Source organism: Podarcis filfolensis (genome assembly GCF_964270895.1).
Source record: "Podarcis filfolensis genome assembly, chromosome: 3".
In the NCBI taxonomy this organism is placed as follows: domain Eukaryota; kingdom Metazoa; phylum Chordata; class Lepidosauria; order Squamata; family Lacertidae; genus Podarcis; species Podarcis filfolensis.
Window position 1 is genome coordinate 64,571,027 of NC_139606.1, and position 19,883 is coordinate 64,590,909.

At 41.8% G+C, this 19,883-nt stretch overlaps 1 protein-coding gene across 4 annotated transcripts in view; it reads left to right on the forward strand.

The window, feature by feature from the left end:
• Positions 1 to 19,883, forward strand: part of GRM1 (glutamate metabotropic receptor 1) — a 178,192-nt gene that overhangs the window by 39,394 nt on the left and 118,915 nt on the right. For all 4 annotated transcript variants that reach the window (XM_083607616.1, XM_083607617.1, XM_083607614.1 and 1 more), the window contains one exon: positions 18,196 to 18,445. In XM_083607616.1, the coding sequence (XP_083463742.1) occupies positions 18,196 to 18,445 (250 nt within the window). The remainder of the gene's footprint in view (positions 1 to 18,195; positions 18,446 to 19,883) is intronic.

Consider the following 19,883-nt stretch of genomic DNA (forward strand, 5'->3'; position numbering starts at 1 on the left):
ATTAATCAAAAGCAAGACATGATGTGCTTGCTCTTGACTGACTGTCAGCCCTAGTGGATTGGTGTCCCAATGCATAACTAATAAATTACCATTGGGCTTGCTTGTTTGGCTTTAAAAACAGATGCAGTCAAATTTAGTGATGATAGAGCTATTAGACTGGATGGAACCTCTGTGTTCCCTCCACTCCTTGTGATCTTTTAGAGGGATTTGACTGGCTGCCGTGTAGAATGCTAGAGTAGGAGGAATTTGGGTCCCACTTGGAAGCCATTTGTAATTACTTATTATTGAACACCAAGTAGTCACCTTTATTGCCATAAATGTTACTCTACAACCTTTAAGGAAGGCATTAATTGTCTCTTACATGGTTCTAAGGCAGAATGGTAAAGTGAGCTCCAGAACCAGATTTTTGGTGTAATTCAGTACCTTTTCCATTAAACCAAGCTGTGTGAAACTAAAATGCTAACTGTCTGTAAAATATGCTCTACATTTATTCTTGTATTTGAATTTATGCTCTCTCCTGAAGGCTTGAAGATGAGCAATGATTTTTAATTAAAATGCAATTTAAATCCAATTAGACTTATATAATATAAAGCCCAGTAAAGTCCACAAGTCTCCACCAACTTACCTGGCCTGCCTCCACCCAGAGAGTCAGTTCTAGTAGAAAGGCCTATGCGTCAAAGGCCAACAAAATAGCTACTTTGTGGAAACTACTTTAAATTGCTGCTCTTGGTGCCAGTCTGTACACAGTGAACCATTGATGTTTGCAGTGTGATGTGGGGGTACTCCTCCTGCCAAACTATGTCATTGCAAACCCTCTGATCAATCTGATGATCTGCATGTGACTCCTTGTGCCGTTTGAAGACCAACACCACAGGAAGCAGAAGCTGCTTCTGTGTGGTGGCAGTTTCAGGGCCTTGGGACCATTCTGAGAAACTGCTCACCAGGCAAGGATTGCTGGAGATTGCACTATAACCATTGCAAATACTTATCTGTGCATATTTATTACAGATTTCATTCTGCATATGTTGAGAACTGCTGAGGCAACCTTCGGAGGGGTGCCTAATGGACAGAACAGTTGTTCTGGCAGTGACTAAGAACAGATAAACTGAGATAAGAAATGCTTTGGAAGGGCACGTTTTTAACATAGAAAGTTGTTGCTCTTGTTGCTGTTGTTATTGCTGTGGTGGCTACTGTCACAATTATTTCTACTCCATCTTTTAGGATCCAAATTCTTCCAAGGCAGCATACAGGTAACATTAAAATACACTGTAACAACAAAAACAACATATCCAAAGTCATCAGGATCCTTCCATCAGGATTGCTGGCAGTATAGCTCTGGGTTTGGACAGGACAGTCCCAGTGTAAAAAGAGTAGGCTTTGTGGTCTTTTTCAGCTTTCCTCAAGGACGGGGAACCTGTGGCCACCAAGATGTTGCTGGACTACAACTCTCATCATCCCTGACTGTTTGCCATGTTGACTGGGGCTGATGGGAGTTGAATTCCAACAACACAATGTGCACACAATGCAATGTGGATTTGCTGAATTCTGGTAAAATAGAGACAGCTCTCTCTACACCTTTACAGTCTGTTGTGAGGATGTAAGAGAGACAACAGTGAAGCTGGAACTTGAAGTCCCTTTTATGCTACATTATTTTCTTCTCAAAAAAGCAGTATATATGAGAAATGCTGGTACTTGTATATTGATAGAAATGCCAATGTCAATGGCTGCCATGGGCAGCAACAGTGGATACTGTCACAAAAAGGCCAAACACATATCATACACAACGCACATGCATATATTCTGCATAATTACTCTTCCTTCCTTTGTTTACATCTTATGCTAAATGCAACATAATTATCCACTTGAGAAGCTGCCAGTATTTGCATCCTGCACGCGTGTTAATATTCATTTCAGTTTGGTTAATTGTCTTGTGTTTGGACTGGTTACAGAGGCAGACGATATTTGGCCTGAGAATATTCTGTGTCTGAAAGATTCATTATCTATTCACTGTGTGTTTTCTTGCATCTTGTCACAAGGCATTATGTTATTTCATGCCAGGGGCTTGACAGGAATGCTAACTTCTACAGTGCCACGTTGGAATTTGGAACTTTATTTTTCCTTTTTGGACTCGTATATCTTTGGCACAGTAGATCTTCTGGCAAGTTTTCTGACAAATACTTTGATAGGGCTTTTGATGGAATGAATATGTTGGCCTGTGTAAACAACATTCAAGTTTTAAGTGAGACCAAACACCCTGAGCCTGCCTCAAATTAATAAAAATAAACAAGCCACATTGATGCTGAAGTGCTGATGAAATGGATGAGTGGGTTCTTATGGTACAAAAATTGTGGTACAAAAACCTATAAGGCCAGTTCTTCCTGCTCTATAGTAGGAAGTCCCGAGCCTGCAATTCAGCTCCTCCACATGCCAGCCCTGACCTGCTTTTCAGAGGACAGATGCTGGTGTGAGAAACCAACTACAGTACAGGCTTCTCCCCTGTGGCCTGGAGCATCTCACATTACCTTGGTGTGCAACCAAGGAGAAATGCTACAATGAATCCCACATGACCACTGCAGCCTTAATAATTTTGGGAGTAGGGTGTCAAAAACTGGGGTTTTTTTGGGGGGGTGTTCTCTTCAGACTGCCCTGGATAAAATGTTATTCCACAGTATTCTGGGAGGAAAGGGAAAGCCTCACTGGCAGCTGCTATTTTGTGTGTGTGTTAAGGTGGTGGTATCATTTCCCTCCAGAATGCTCTGGAATGAATGCTATTCTGAGGAGAAAGATGGAGGCTGCTAGCCACTGAGAGGAACTCTTATATCATCAGGACGAGATTGCCCCTAAATTTCCCCTGAAAACGTACAGAAATAGAATGGGGCTTTTCAGCTTGGCGTTAATTTTTTATATGCTTCCTTCTCCCCTAATAAGACTGAGGAACTTCCCAGAGCTGTGCCCTGCAGATTGGCACAGTGATTACACAGAGCCTTAAAGTCAGCATCTAGAAGCTTTTGCACAGCTCTGACTGTGCTGAGATGCAATTAGTGTTCATGTCTTGGCAAAAACCAGAGAAACACTTTAGATTTCTGTCCTGTTTGACAAAAGAGTCTTACTGAATGACACAGAAATTTTTGTTGAGCTCCAGGCTGAGCTTCAGGTTGCAGTCCTAGCTCCACTTACCTGAGAGTAGGCCCCACTGAACTTAGTGGTACTTACTTCTGAGCAGGTGTGTATAGAATTGCAAACAGACTTTAGCCCCGGCATTTTCTGGCTGAGCAGCAACAAAGGTGTAGTTTAAAACTACAGCTATTTCAGCTCATGCAAGTAATAAAGGGTTAAAATTACCGTGCTAAACAGATGAGCTAGTTGTCTTTAAAATTAAATGCCCTTAAATTGAAATATTTGTCTTTAGCGAACAGAAAAAAGTATTAGCTCATACTAATGGCTTGCCCTAGACCTAAGCTGAAATTTGCACAGAATTTTTTTCATGGCTAACATAATTAACCAATAAATTTAAAACTAAGAAAAAACAGATATTCATCTTTCACAGAATTTAGAGTGCTACAATCAACTGAGGGCACATTTAGTCTCACTAAAAGGCACTGCATATATTCCATGGCTAAGAAAATGTTTGTCTAGGTCTCTTTAATGATTTTTTCCTGAGCTTAACAGCAGAAGGGGGACAATTTTCATCGGAATTCTGAGAGAGGGAATGGGTGAAGGTTAAAACTCTGCCTGCCCCTGCTTGGCTGACTGGGATATAATTAAGAATTTGGTTATCCTGGGCTGGTTGGGTGTCTTGCTTAGTTGTCTTCACTCAACACATGACTGACAATGCCATTCAGAAAAAGCGTTGGACAAAGTGAGCAGGCAGACACTCCCCACAAACTCCAGCAGGCTTTGCATGTGCACCTGCATTGCTCTGCTCATGTGACACATGCTGGTGCCATCACTACTGTAATACTGCATTTGCTTGAGCGATTAGGTGCCAGGCAGAGCAACAAGCAAGTGGTGGTGAAATGCTCGAGAATGGAACTGTGGATGAAACATGGCTTCTCTTGTACCCCTTAAACTTGCTTGTTGTAGTGGAGGACATTGTCCCATCGACTGAGTTTTGACTGCCATTCTGATTGGATTGTGTATGGGTAATGGGGTGGAGAATCTGAATGAGAAAGGGCAAAGGCCATAGCTCAATGGTAGAGCATCTGCTTTGTATGCAGGAGATCTCAGGGTTCAGTCCCTGACATCTTGAGGTAGGACTGGAAAAGACCTCTGCCTGAAACCCTGGGGACCTGCTGCCAGCCAGTGTCCATAGTCCTTAGCTGTATAGACAATGGTCTGACTCAGTCCAAGGCAGCTTCCTTTGTTCAAATGTTCTGATGCATAGGTTGTTTCACTCTTATATGTCAACACTTTACCTTTGTCCATGTTAACCTTCATTTTGGTCCAATGCCAACTCCAGCTGAAGAACAGCCAGGAGAAAACGTTTCTGTACTGCCAGGCATTTGAGTGATGGAGGGTTGCTTCTTGGGAGGGCTCCATTTTTTATGAATGAATTATGTGGCTATCACTAGAGTAGTTGTAACTTGTTACTTGTTTTACTGATGTCATCGGAATGGAACCTTTTTTGTGCTTCAAATTGTTTAATTTCTATATGTTTCTGCATTGTGTGATATGCTTTATATTGCAAAACATTTACGGACAACTTGCGTTAGAAATCAATGAGTTTGATAAATAGCAACTATGATGATCGTTTTTGTATTTAACTAGCATCCGATTCATTATTATGTCAAACACTGATTGCTTCTTTCCAATCTGCACCGACTATCTCACCCCACCCCCTTTTGGACATAGGTCCCACAGATCCAATTGAACTTACGTTATTTTCTAGTGATGTGTGTATATCAAGACTAAAGTGTTTAAATTTTAGCCGTTTGTATAGTTTAGGAGAAGCCACGTGGGAGAAGGTGAAAAGTCCTGCTGAAACGGAAGCACTCCAACTGCCTTCCCTTTGCCTCCCAAACCATTTTTTTAATCAAAAAAAGAAAACTAAGCTGTTCTCAACAAAGCCATGTTGATTGCTAGTAATCATGCCTTTTTTGTCTAGATGCTGGCAAATAAGTGGCTTTATCATTTGCTGCACTATCTTTGAGGTAAAGTAATCAGATGAACTTGTCCGATAATTCCCTGTGGTCCTTGTGTAAAAAATAGGCACTATATATTTGCTTTTATTCCGTTTTCTGGAACCTGATCAGTTTTCCATTAATTTTCAAAAAGAATAGGCTTGTCAGCATGACAGCCTGTTATCAAACCACCCCCTTAATGGTACCACACTCCTCTCCCCTCATATTTATTTTGTTCCCTCCCCATATCTACCCCTCTCTTCTCTGTTATTATTTTGTATTCATATTTATTACATTTTAAAAATGTACATGATTTTCCCTCTTCCCACTGCATCCTCACAATTCTGTGAGGTAGGCTGGGCAGAGAGACAGGCCCAAAGTTAGCCAATGAGCTTTGTGGCTGAGCAGGGGACTAGAACCCTGTTCTTCCAGGTCTTAGTGCAAAACTTTCACCACCACACTGGCACTACACCACAACGGCTCTCTACACCACACTGTTTACGTTTATATTTTACGTTGATGTCATTGCAGCATGAAAGCTGTATCAGTAGGAGTTTCATGGGCCCAATGGCTGCCACTGGCTTAGCTTGTCATCTCCCTGATGTGTATGTTTGCAGGAGAGACAGGTAGGTAGTTTGCCTTGAACCAGGTTGCTGAGTGCAATTTCAGGCCTTAGAAGCTGAATTTTGATTTCTCTGGGCAGCCCATGAGGAATTAATCCTTCTCCGTGTGGCAGCTTTTGGACAATATATTGAGGGTGCAAATTGGTTGACTGATCTCCAGACAAAGCTTTTTTTAAAAAAACCACAAAGTTGACTGATGGACCTGGTTGCGCATAAGGCGGTGTAATAGTTTTGAGATTTGCCAAGTGAACTCATTACCAATCCTTAGGAAAATGTTATTGGAGCTCCATTGACTTAAATTTGTTCAAATTGCTCAAGTGTTTTCTGGAATTCTTCTTTGTCACCCTTGGTCCCTTTTCTTGCCTTGGTTATGTCAGCGCTGATTGATGTCTCATCCCTGCTGCCTTTCTTTGTAAATACTGAAATGAAGTCAATATTGATTTCTTCATTTGCAAAGGTTACCTGCCGTTGCTTGCTCTACAGGCCCTTTGTAGAATGTTCTACCTGCAATCTGCCTCAACACACTGCGGTCTTGGTTGTCTCTGCTAATCTGAAGGATTAGGGTAGAAGGGTTTAAGCTTCTGCTTGCAGCAGGGGGAGAAAGTAGGTGAATTTTTGGGTCCCTTCCAAGCAGACAATTAGAGTACCGCCTACTCCTAAAGCAACATTTCCCAATTTTCAGAAATAATGGCCAAATTACTGAGCCTTGAGCTAACGATACTGGACATGTCTCTTGTTCCCAAGGAATAATACCTGTTCAGAAATTCAAGGTAGCAGCCTCTTTAAGGTAACTACATTAATGACTCATGTGATTGACAGCACTAATGGGCTCCTGAAATTAAAACTTCATTCATATGTTACATTGACTTTTGTGATTATGTTCATCTGCAAAGTGACAGGTAGCATGTACTCTGATGGCGATGGCAGCAAAGGAATTAACATGTATGGTATTTAATGTTAAAATAATCACTAATTGGTTAGGATTACTGTGGAATTACTGTGATTGCAGTGCATTTAGCAACAGAAGATTCGGTCCTAGACACTACTATTAATTTAATCTACTTCATATGCAGGAGATACTAATTTCGTAAGACTGGCACATCCAATACAAGTATGCTGAGAGCGCAACACATTCATTTAATAAAATGGAACCATTTTAGTAATTGTTATTCCCATTACTCTTGTCTTCCTGTTTTTTTGGAAATAGAGAGCACAATTTCATGGCATACTGTCTTCTGTGTTGCATCCATTGCCTGCGTTTCCTGGTTGCTGCTTACAAACTCCTGGGAGAGTGTGATGACTGCTGAGTTAGATGAGACTAGGGATGTTGGAGAATTCTGCAGGAAATGAGATCTGAAATTGCCAATGTTTGCTTATATCTGGAACAGAAATCAATCCAACAAATATGATTGATATTTGTTCTTGTTGTTTTCAGTCTGTTGATAGTACTTATCATCATCATCATTATCATCATCATCATTAATGTATTAAATTTATATCCTGCACTTCCTCTGAAGATAAAAAACAATTAGATCATCTAAAAGCAAATTCAGTGCAGCTATAGACTAGGACAGATTTCTACTTAAAAGGCTTGTTGAAAGAGGAAGGTCTTCAGTAGGCATCTAAAAGACAACAGAGATGGTACCTGTATGTTATTGCCTCATCCCCATTTGCACTATGTTTCCCTTGCATAGAAGTGAATGGTGTGAAACAACTTGTTGTTGTTGTTGTTTAGTGTCCGACTCTTTGTGACCCCATGGACCAGAGCACGCCAGGCATTCCTGTCTTCCACTGCCTCCTGCAGTTTGGTCAAACTCATGCTGGTAGCTTCAAGGACGCTGTCCAACCATCTTGTCCTCTGTCGTCTCCTTCTCCTTAATGATGATCAAATCAATCACACAATTAATTACATCAAATTTCACCATAACCGAAAGTAAGACGAATAATGTAGTTTTGCAGCGGAACTGAAACAAGTGCTGCATGCAATGAATATGAGCTTGGATGGAGACAGATGCCTTCTTACACCTGTAGTTGAAACCTTATACTCTGTTGTGGCCTAGAGGGCAGTGAGGGGGGAAATGGGGGTTTTAGTTACTCCATTTCAAGTCTAGCAACTCCTGCACAAGCAACACCCAGTCCTCCTAGCTCTGTCCAATTTTATGCCTTGCACTGGTAGGGTTTTTCTGGCAGTACCTAGGCTGGTTTATCTTGACTTTTGCCAGTACCATGGGCCTTAAGAGTGATCCTGTCCCTCCCAGTCAGCATAATTTGGGAATAGGATCAGCCTGTTAATTTCTGTTTAAACATTTATTGCATTTATGGGCCTTCTCCACCATTTTGCTCATTTGTGTGAGAGAAATAACATACCCACTTCGGTGAATCACAGCAGCTGAGGTACCTGCGGTGAGGTTTAACAAATTGTTTGTGAATGCTCACATCTCTGAAATGTCAGTTCATTCAATTTGTAATGGAGCAATTCTCCTCATGATTTTTGGCCATATCACCATAAACAGTGGATTTTTTTTAAACTTCAAAATCTTGATCCACAGGACTCTTTAGCTCGATTTGAGGCATGGCTCAAGTTCTATAGTGCTTGAGTAGGCAGGATGTACTTCCAGTAGATGTGTGTTTCAAATGATTTGAGCTGCATTGCTGTAATGTTGGTGATGGGCCTTTTTGGATTCCTTGGCAGCAAACTCCCATAGTTCCATGCAAATGATTAGGTGGGGGGGCAGGGTATGTGTGTGTAAACAGCATATCCATTCATTGTCTTATTGAATTAATACACATTTGAAAGGAAGTTACAGAAACACTAGTGTTAACTATGGTAGTGCTAGTGTTGTTGTTGGTTGATATGAATGGAATTTATAGTTTCCTGCAGAGGGGCATAATCAGAAGATGAAGAGGTGACTTCTGATCTAATTAAATTCTTCTTCACTGCTACAACAGAAGCCTATCTTTTTATTTAGTCTGATTTTTCATTTGAAAATGTACAATAATACGACAGAAGAATACAATATCATATTACATATTTGGAAATAAGTAACCCAAATATTTGACAAAGGTTTCCTTCAATCCCCTTCAATATTTAATAGCCATACTAATAAAAGTGGGTGAGCCAAATGACACCAATAGCCAGAACAAACAGAATGCAAATTTATGTTTAAGGATTTCACAAAAAATTCTTTGGAAGTTTCATTTTCTTGCACAGGAAAGGCAAGAAGAACAACAGCAATGAAAAACATAAATCTGATGGTGGTGGTGATGATGGTGACATAATGTTCATTTGCTTTATAACTATCTGATTGATGGAGATTTTCTATAAAGTTGTTTCATATGATCTACAGAAAGATTACAGAGACAAATGAATATCAGGATTTTTCCCCTCAAGTGTGCAACTGAATTTATTCCCCATGCAACCCAAGGAAGAGATTGCTATGGTTTTCAGTCATAACATAGCTGTTGAATGGGGCAAGGGAGTGGAGACGCTCAACCGAGTATTAGTGGCTGAGTTCTACATGACAAGTACTTCCAAATATATAGCAGTAAGTATGTTGGTTTGTGTGTGCAGATCCCCCAAAAGGATGCAATCTATTGCACCCTTGTGGCAAATGCAGTCTGCTTCTGTCTTGATCTAATATTTATCACTACTTTCTGTGGCAGCAAACACCATAAGCACATTATGCTTCGTATGACAGGCAACCTGCATGTGACATTGGCATATATGAATTTCACTATTTGTGACAATGACACACATGGGTTTCCCACTCTATGTACACATGGTGTGGATGCAATGGGACACAACACCCAATCTTAGTTTGCCAGCATGAATACATGAGGCAAGAACACCCACATGTTGTCAAACATGACAATCTAACAGCATATCCTAGCCCCCTATCACACATACACACATACAGAAGAGCCTTCTGTTCTATTGTTTTCTAATTTTATCATCATAACCTTGCCAAAGGCAACTCAAACTGACTTAAAAGAAAAAAATAAAAATAAACAAAGATCCACATAGATACATTTGAACCAATCAGAGCCCTGAGTACTCTCAAATGTGAACTCATGGATTTCGTACACTCAAGATGCTCCACACTTCAATGAAAGCTGAAAGAAGAAACATGCACATAGATCAGAGCAATTGTGTTTTGCTGAACAGGGGCAAATATCTTTATAACAAATGTGTTAGGCCTGTTTTATTACTGTCACTTTATTGTCAGCTTATTTGTTCACATTTTATGGATATCTGTGCATCTGTTTTAATTCTCTCACTTGGATCAAAGGAATGCCTGTCTACATCCATACATTTGCCAGAAACCAGCCGTCAAGTAATATGACTGAGGAAAGGCACAGCCCTTTCTGACAGATACACCTCTGCATCTGCGGCAACCTCTGTATTGTGCATTGTTACATTTATATCCTTCCTTTCAAGTGCATGATTTCCCCACCTCCTTTTTAGAGGGGGATAAATTGCATGAACACATTAGCGACTATCAGTGTGCTGGGTGGAAGTGTTTTTTGTTCTCCTTCATACTATGTTATTTTCATGCTGACCCATGAATTAACTGCTTCTGTCTTCAGGTGCTGTCCAGGGTGCTAGTCTGGCTCTGTTCCCATTCTTTATGACTGTTAAGCTTTATGACTCCCAAGAAATGCACCTCTTCCTTTGCAGTGATTATTTTTGCACAAGAGAGTGGATGTCAGGGGAAGAGGGGCTATGCCCTATAGAAGAGACCCCCGGGCTGGTGCTTCTTCTCCCAATCCAGCCATGCTTTCTTAAAGAATTGGGAAGAATATGGGTGGGAATGCACACTCAGATACACAAGAAAGTAATGCTGCATGGGATTATGGCATTTGTATTCTGTGGCACTGTGGATCCATATTCTTACGCCCATCTCATCCCTGAACTAGTCATATGTAACTCTGCATCAAGAGCTGTATCAGGATGCAAGTCTTGCTGTGCAGGGCTGGTGAGCAATAAACTTGCTAAAGCAGCATAACAAAGTAGGGAAGGCTAGGCTGATTGCATGGGGAATGGGGGTGTAATCCTCTCTCAAAGCAACAGCAGATCAAAGGAAAAATAAACAGAAACATGTATGAGGTGAGTGGGAGGGGGTTGTTAACATTTTCACCCATCTCAAATGGCAACATTTCAGAGGGAAAATCTAACCTCATAAAATGCACACTGCAGCACTCAAGAAAACTATTGAATACAGTAGTTTCAATTGAAAACTGAACGAGCAGTTAACCAGGAAATTTTACATCTTCAAGGAAAAGATCTTCCTAAGAGCTATTTGCTCATAATGTACTGGGATTTTTGTAGTATACACCTTGCATCAATATATTTGCTTCCTGTTTGGATGTCTTGTGGTGGTATTACCCTGACTTGTAGTGTTTTTAGCTAAATTTTGATCAGTTTTTCAAAGTTCCCAGCTCCATGTCAATCATTCTAGCAAAGCCAGTCCCAACTGGTATATGGATGTATGACCTATTCTGTTATCTGAATTCTGGCTATAACATGTCCACAGGAGTCTCATCATGGATCCCAGCTGTCTGTGTTTCTTTCCACCAGGCCTCCCTCGGTTGGTCCATCAGGCTGTTTTCCAGAAGCTACACACACATATCCCACATCTGACATCATACAAAATGTCTGGTGTGTGGCAGGTAGAGATGCTGCTGCAGAAAGAAGAATCGACTACCCTATATGTCAGATGATATGCAGGGAGTTTAATCCTGCTCAGATGAGGCCTACACCAGTCAGTCCTGATTGGTCCACTACCACCACCAATGAGGGCCATCTTTGGCATCTGGGTGGGACAACCCACTTTTCAGTCACCTGGTGTCAACATGATGTCAGATGATTGACAGGTAGGTGGTCCTACCCACTTGCCAAAGTAGGCCTGCTAGGATAGGAGAAATAAATATAACCAGGCAAAAAATGTTCCCTATCCCAAACTACACTCTCATAGTATAGGACAGACTTTTCTGTTCCATTCTCTGTGAATGTATTTATGTTAGGATGGCTCTAAGCACATGTGCTGAGGGTGACTTGCAGAAATCACCACAAAACAATGTAATCAGTTGCAACAGAACCAACCAAATGTTATCATATAGACACAAGGCTACAGCAGGAAAATAACTCTGAATTCTAAAAGACTACATCTGGTATCTTAGCACTTAACCACCAAGTAGTAAAGGACAGCACAGTATAGTGGGACTTGGGTCAAGGAGATTTGAGTTCAAAACTCCACTTAGCCATGGAGCTCCCCAGATGACTTTAAGCCAGTCATACAGTGGGGTGAGCCCCATTTCTGCTGCTTTGAACTCCTTCTTGTGCAAGGCATGACCCCCTCCCCTCCTCTTCATAAATGGCCTGTCCCATATGCAGATGAGATGGATGCCAAAGCAGGCCAATGAAGAAGGTTCTGTATACTGCGGTGAGGCAGATCCAGAAAGCAAGAAGGATTGAAAAGCAAATTCTTTGGAAAGGACATCCTCTACAGTGGGAAGGGGAGACTTGTGCATGTGTGCTTCCTCTGAAAGTTGGCAGCAGAGAAAATATAAAGAAAGTTGGCCCAGCAGGCCTAGCTGGAAGCAGAGGGAGGTTAAAGAGAATCAAATGGCTACCAGCTTCCCTTTAACAATCTGCTTTGTGGCCATAGGGTGTGATGGCTGTGTTCAGTAATGTGCTAGGTATTAAAGGATGATGAATGTGAATTGATCTATTTAGGGAACAGGAATTGGATAAGTTGTCGAAAGTGTATTTATTGGGTGGCTCATTTATCCATATTCCCAGACTGTACAAAATTATGTGGTTGCCACGTAATAAGCTTCTTTGCTGGGCTTTGAGCGTGTAGCTTTACCCTCTTGTTTATATAAAACCTCAAAGGGGCTTGTTTTTGATGGGAGCTTTTATTCTTAAAGCAGAAAGCATTTAGAGAATGCTGCTGCTCAAACTTCAAAGTGCCAAATGTGCCCTGTATTAGCTTATTAGCTGCTACCTCGGAAGCCTGTCCAATACGGATCTTTATCAGGCACTCTGTTACCATAGTATCAGATCACCTCACCATTTTTTCATGTATTTATCCTTACAATCCCCATATAAGGCAGCATATTACTAAGCCTGCTCATTTTATAGCTAAGGAGTTAAAGGAAAGGGGAACCATAGAACACTGTATGGCTCAGAGGGGCTTCAAGGTTCTTTGTCATTACAGCCAACAGACCAGATAATGTGCTGCAGTAACAATGATCAAGAAAGATCAAGGTGTCCCATGCTACAGGTGCTTAGATAACTGAGGACACATTTAGTGAAATGCAGGAACTACAAGCCTAATGCACCAGGAACTGAGGCTCATAACAAAACAGAAACAATGTGAAGTGCTAACACTCATTTTCTCAGAACTCTTGCTGAAACCCTTGTTTGGGACTCCAGATACAAACACCCACTGGGAATCTCAACTCTACTGCTGCAGCTGAGGCTGTAATCACACAGGTAAGTCAGAGAGAGGGAGAAACAGCCATGGTTACAGTGTCTCCCCACCCAGTATAGTATGATGAAGCTATGTATTAATTAGTTATATTTTAATAATAATTTTATTATTTAGATGCCACTCATCTGACTGGGTTGCCCCAGCCACTCTGGGTGGTTCCCAACAAAATATTAAAAACACAATAAAACATCAACCACTAACTAGCTTAACAACATACCCCACAGGTTAACACTGGCTGTGTTTGCACGGAACACTAAACCAGGATTTGTTTTACCCATGGTTTATAGACCAAACTATGATCAGTCTTGCAAATGACCTATGAAACTATGGCTTGTTTTACCCAATCCTGGTTTGTTCTCTTCTCACAAATGCCCTTGCAAAGTTCCTGGTCTGCCATTTATTTGAAAAAATTATATACTAGCTACATTAAGAAAAAAAGTCTCATGGCAGTGAACACCATGAAACCAACAATTGCAGTCATAAAACAAATACAAAATACCCCATAAATTAGCAGCTCAGATTAATGCATCAACATGGCTGGATCAAGTGATGTGGCTGGCATAGCCTCACCACATCACCAGCTTCCTTACAATGCTTAAGGCTGCCATACGTAAGTAAGAAGATCCCAGCAACAGTGCTGTGGAGTGGGGACCCTAAGCTTTGGTTTCTCTTTCAAAGTGATTTGTTTTTATCCTCAGAAGGTCATTCAAACCTTGTAAGAGTTAAGTTGTGCTTTCAAAGTACACTCCTGGATAGATCTTAGTCAATTAGCCAATTTTCCTCTCCTTGCAAAGCAGTAGTGAAGCTAGACAGGTTGACTTGAGAGGGAGGACTTGTTGGGGGGAGTTGGATAGGAAAAGCAGTCTGTTACCAAACAGAATGAGGAGGGAGGGCTAATTCTGAGAAAACACCAGTGAGAGCTGCTTGGTTTTGTTTTCCAGATGTTCTTGCCTGTAGCTTGGCAAGCAGCTGGGGTGGCTGCTAAAACAAACCAGAATTAAGTCAGGATCATGAGTTCAGGTGTGGTGACAAACCATGGTTATAAAGAAAGCAGATATTCTAAAGCTGGCAGCAAACCATGGCTTCACACTGTGGTTTGTTGGTGTAAAATAAACCATGGTTAGTTGCCTGAGGTGGGTTCAGACATTCAACCAAAGCACAACTTAGGTGAAACCAACTATGGCTCAACTTTAGGTATGAAGCGGAGAGTGTCTCCCCCATAGGGGACAAGGAGTAAGTATTGATGTTGGAGAAAGTTTTTACCTATTGGTTGCAAATCCCAAACTGTAAGTAATCTTCCATAATGAACACCAAAAAACCCCAGAACTCTATTGAAACTGGTAGTGAAACACCCAAGACTCCTTCTAACTTTCAGGTTCAGAGCCAAGACACATGGAGCAGAACAAACAATGAATGGAGATTCAACGCCAGTACATTCCACTATATGAGATGTGTGAGTATTGTCTTTATTACTACATTGTCTTCTCCAACAGATCAATCTCTAAATATAGGCCCCATGGGGAATGTCACTGGGGAGAATGGGAGCTGGGCTGGGGCATGCAGAACTGAAGAACATCTATAGTGGTCCTCATTTACAATCACACAGCCCCATGTATTGTCTGTTGCAGCTGCTAACTTTTATTCATCATACTCCTTTCTTGTCTCCCAACAGGCAATGGGGAAGTCTTCCAACATGCACAGATATAAGGATATTCTTCACCCAGTGTCAAGTAGGCAACCAGAAGGGCTACAACAGAAGCAGCAGTAACCAGTAGGAAGCTCGCCTTTCCTGTGAGGGCCGCCATCTTTGTTCTCCAATGTCTGCTTCTGTCTTTCCAAAGAGCAGGAGTGGCAGTACTGTAAGAGATTCAGTGGTACCCAGCACAAAGTTACAGTGAAAGGGAAAGCTGTATCTTTATCTTACTGTCTTTCATACAGCTGCAGGAGCAGAGACAGACTCTGCAAGAAGAAAATGGTTGGCAACTGTACTTTTATGCTTTGCTCACAGAACTGATGTTCAATAAATACTGTGATGGTTTCAGCAGTGTCCGTTTTTGTGAAGGTTAGGTCTGACTTTTTACTTGGGCCATCTGTCTTTGTGATTGAGCATAGAAACTGGAGCAGGGGGCATTGCGTTCTTCACCACAACATCCATCATGGCTGCTTTACATACACTGAACATGCAATTTCAACACAATTGTCTCATAAAATAAATATCACAGCCAACAATGGCTAATGGTTATGTTTACTTTCTATATCACACGAACCAACCTTATCTATGTGTCATGATCTGGCAGGACAACAGGGAGGAGGAAGAGGATCCTGGCAAGGTGTGTCGCTTGGCCTGGGACACCGCAGCAAGCTGGGGATGGGGAAGGAGAGGTTGGTGTAGGAAGTACTCACAGGGTTATGGAGGACGTCGTGGGGATGGGAGTCAGTACACAGGAACCAGAGCAGCAGGACGCTGGAGTCAGAGGGGTTCCTGTCTCCACAAGCATGGCAGGCTCTGAGGTGTAGGGAGCAATGGGTGGGGTGCTCCAGGAGGTTGAGGCAGGCAAGGGCCCACAGCCCAGCTCCCTAGCTGGCCAGGTGGAACTCACTAGCTCTGGGAGGAGGTGTGTAATTCCTCAGCTGGAACAGGTGAGGGTCAGATGCCTCATCAAGCCCAGATGCTGCAGTCAGCATGCAAATTATAAAAGGGCAGCAGAGCTGAGGTCCTGGGTCTGCTTAAGTGCCCATGTTGATGGACCTTAGTTTGGATGGTCCAGGATTTCTGTGGGACTGCTTTGGTTTGGATTTTGGACATGTGGCTTGGCCCTGGACTGGGGACTTGACATACTGACTTGCCACCAGGCAGAACAAGGGTTCAGGACAAGATTCCATATATAGAACATATAAAATACATGATTCAGGTCAATGGTCCGCACACCCTAAGGTATATTGGCACATCCACTTTGTACTAGCACCTCCTACTGTAAAAGTCAAATATTCTATGCCTCTGAATATTAACTGCCCTACTTAGTCTCCCCATAGGCATCTGGTTGGCCACTGTGAGAAGAGGATACTGGACTAGATGGGCCATTGCCCTTCTTCTGTTCTTAGGATCCATGGGCTATTGTAAGCCTCAAAATGCTGTAAAGGCCCATACAGAGAATACGTTGAACTGTAAATGGAACAAAAAGTTAGGACTACCTTGGTTTGGTTCTTTTCAGTTTCTGATTCCTTGATCCAAGAAACCAGGTCTGTTTGTCTGCGTCTTTTTGTCCTTAGACTTTCTCCCCACAAATATCCTCTTAATATTATACAGTCTTGTGTGTTCTCCACTTCAGTTGCTATCAGTTGCATAGGTAAAGATCAGAGGAAACTTCCTCATAGCAAACAAATGTTCTTGGCTGTCACACACAATTAATAGCACTGCTTGAGTTTTTCAATAAAAAAGATCTCTTCAGGGAATATTTTTTAAAGTGCTCTGTCCTGACCTAAATTTGCTCCCATTACAGTCAATAGAAGTTTTATATAAAATTTAAGAGAAAAGGCCAACTCCAGACCTCCTGCCAATCCCCCCTCCACCTTTCCATGACACATGGACACTTTAAATAGAAATAGTATCATCCATATAATATGGCTGCTGTTTAGTCTGCTACATTCTAAAAATGTGTCTATGTCATGCCCAGCTTTAACCTGGACACCCGCTCCTCAGAGGATGAATTGGACCTCCCACTGACTGACTGAAGACTTGGGGGAGCAGGCATATCCACCCCATTGCCAGCCCTGAACGTTCAGAGAGTTCAGGGGGAACTTTGCAGGGCCCTTCCAGAGGTGCATTTGTGTAGCTTCCAGTTGGAGCGTCAATGGGTGAGCTCCTGGTGGAGTCCATGGGAAAGGTGGAGCCACCACTGCCAGCAATCTTCAAGGGCATGGATCCCTAAATATTCAAGGTGTAAACCCATGACACAACTGAGAGCCCAAAGTCACCATGTGGCTCAGTAGTAACTCCTTATGAGTAACAGTACTTCTCAAGAGGAAGGGCTTTCAAAACACCAGCAGTTGGTATTAGAGTAATAGAATTATTGTAACTTGAAGCCATTGGTTCAGGTCCTACTCTCCAGTGCCAGAGAAAACAAGCTTTCTCCATCTTCCATGTGACAGCTCTTTAGATATTTGAAGGTGATTATCATCTTTCTGTGCAACAAATGAAGACTCCTAAAAGGCAGAACACAAAAAGCATAGCTAAGCCACCTGTGAGCTCTGAACTAATGGAGGGCTGCTCTGAATTATATTCTTATTGCTGCAGTTGGAAAGAGAGAGAAAATGGTACCTTGCCCATCTGAACACTGGCGGTCTTGGTTCACTGCTTATTCTTTGTGCCCTAACAAGCTGACAGCACCATTGATTTCTGTCTCCTCTGTTTTTGGCAGTAACAAGCCCCCAGAGACGGTGAAATCCTTGCTTTCTTGGTTAACCTCTGCACCGCTTTCCTCCCTTTGCCTTTTTTCCAAATGCTTGCCGCTTTCTAGTATCTGTTGACAAGGGAAAGTCAGCATCTCTAAGTCAAGTATGTTTTTCTTGCTAGAAATACTCATTATGTAAATCACTGTTGCTTTTTTGGCTAGATAGTAAAGGAACCACAAAATGAAGAGCACATCATCTTTATTATGCTTGGACCCTGTTGCCCCACAACAGGGATTGATTTGGTTGTACAGACTTATTCACGTGGCTTGGATATTGATAGCATTTTAACAACCCAATTTGAGCGTGAAGTTTCCATGCGTTAATTTCCCCCCAAATAACCAATAAAAGAAAGGCAGTGGTTTAAGATGCTTATGTGATTTAAGTAGCCAAGATTTACAATGGGAGAAAGCAGCTGTACTATTTCAGTTTACTGTGTCTGTTAATTCAGTAAGCTTTCAGGTGCCACAATAGTAACAATAATCCATTTATTTATTTTTTGTCTAGGAAACTATGGGGAGAGTGGCATGGAAGCCTTCAAAGAGCTGGCTGCTCAAGAAGGTCTTTGTATTGCTCATTCGGACAAGATCTACAGCAACGCAGGTGAAAAGAGCTTCGAAAAGCTGCTTCAGAAGCTCCGTGACAGGTTGCCAAAGGCCAGAGTTGTGGTTTGTTTCTGCGAAGGCATGACCGTCAGGGGAATACTTATGGCTATGAAACGTCTGGGAGTGCTTGGGGAGCTCCTCTTGATTGGGAGGTAGGTTGTTTCAGTCATGTTTTACTGGTGTTTTGGGATAAGAACATATCTGCCTGGAGACAAGTCATAGCAGCTGATTATTCTAAGCATGGGCATTTATTTACTTATTGCCTTTATATACTACTTTTCAGCCAGAACTCACAAAGTGATTTACATAAGGCTATTACAACACCATTTGTTTTAAAATACAATAGAATGGATAGGAAAACTTGTTGGTTTAGAAAAAACTGCTCCTGCCTACTCTCTCTTCCCCTCAGGGCAAGATGGGCCTTCAGAGGCCTCTGTGGTGGGAATGGGCCACTGCGGAAAATGGATGGTGACACTTTCCCAAGCCTCTTTCTACTCCACTTCGCTCAGGGCAAGATGGTCCTTCAGATTTAAGAGACAGTGAAGCGAGTTAAAAAATAAAGCAAACTATTGACATAAGTATTTCTCTTTACAAGTCTCAAAATGGTTTGCATTGTTTATTTAATTATCATTTAGGAAACTTATCTTCTGCCTTTCCCCTACAATAGAACTAAAATAGTTTAGATTCACAAGTACTCACTGGAATATAAATTGAGGGATGCGGTGCCCTCCAGATGTTGTTGGATTCCAGTTCACGTCAGACGTTTTTGGACTCCAACCAGCTTGGCCAATGTTCAGGGATGGTTGGAGTTGTAGGGTGGTTAACTGACCAAAAGGAGGAGAAACACCCCAATCTAACAAACATGGCTTGAGCTTTAACTTGCAGTGGGGCATAATAATAATCTTATGGCAATCCAGAATATTAGTTTCCCACTCTGCTCTTGTTCTGCACATCTCACTGCCCCATACCAGATGTATCCAATTAATTTTAAATGCCTTGTTACATTTCATATATCACTTTTATGAAGGCTTCTCAACTGTTGTTTTACAGCAAAGGCTCTGCTGAGTAGCATACCCTGGCCCCAAATTAATATGTTTGAGTATTTTGCCCACAGGAACAGTTTTTTAATTACATATTTGCAAAGTATTACTTTGACTAAGGACCAAAATAAATATTTCATGGCAGAGATTGTGATAAGTTTTCAAGACTCTTTGAGAGGATACTTAATTTGATCAGAGCGGCAATGCTGGAGGATGAGTGTTTAACTCTTTCCCTGATATGATTCCTAATCTGAATTCCCTTCTTCCACTCTGCTAACATGCCCACTGGGAGGAGGATATTGGCCACATTTACACCACAGATTTAAAGCACTATGATGTCACTGTAAACAGCCATGGCTACCCCTAAAGAATTCTGGGAGTTGTAATCTGTTAAGGATGCTGACAATTATTAGGAGGCCCCTATTCCCCTGAGTGATTTAACAATCAAACCCTCTTCACAGAGTGAATACACCTAACCCTCAGGAGCAGATTTTGGGAGCAAACAGGAGACTACAGGGAGGAAGAGAGATAGGGGAAGTCCTGTTGCATG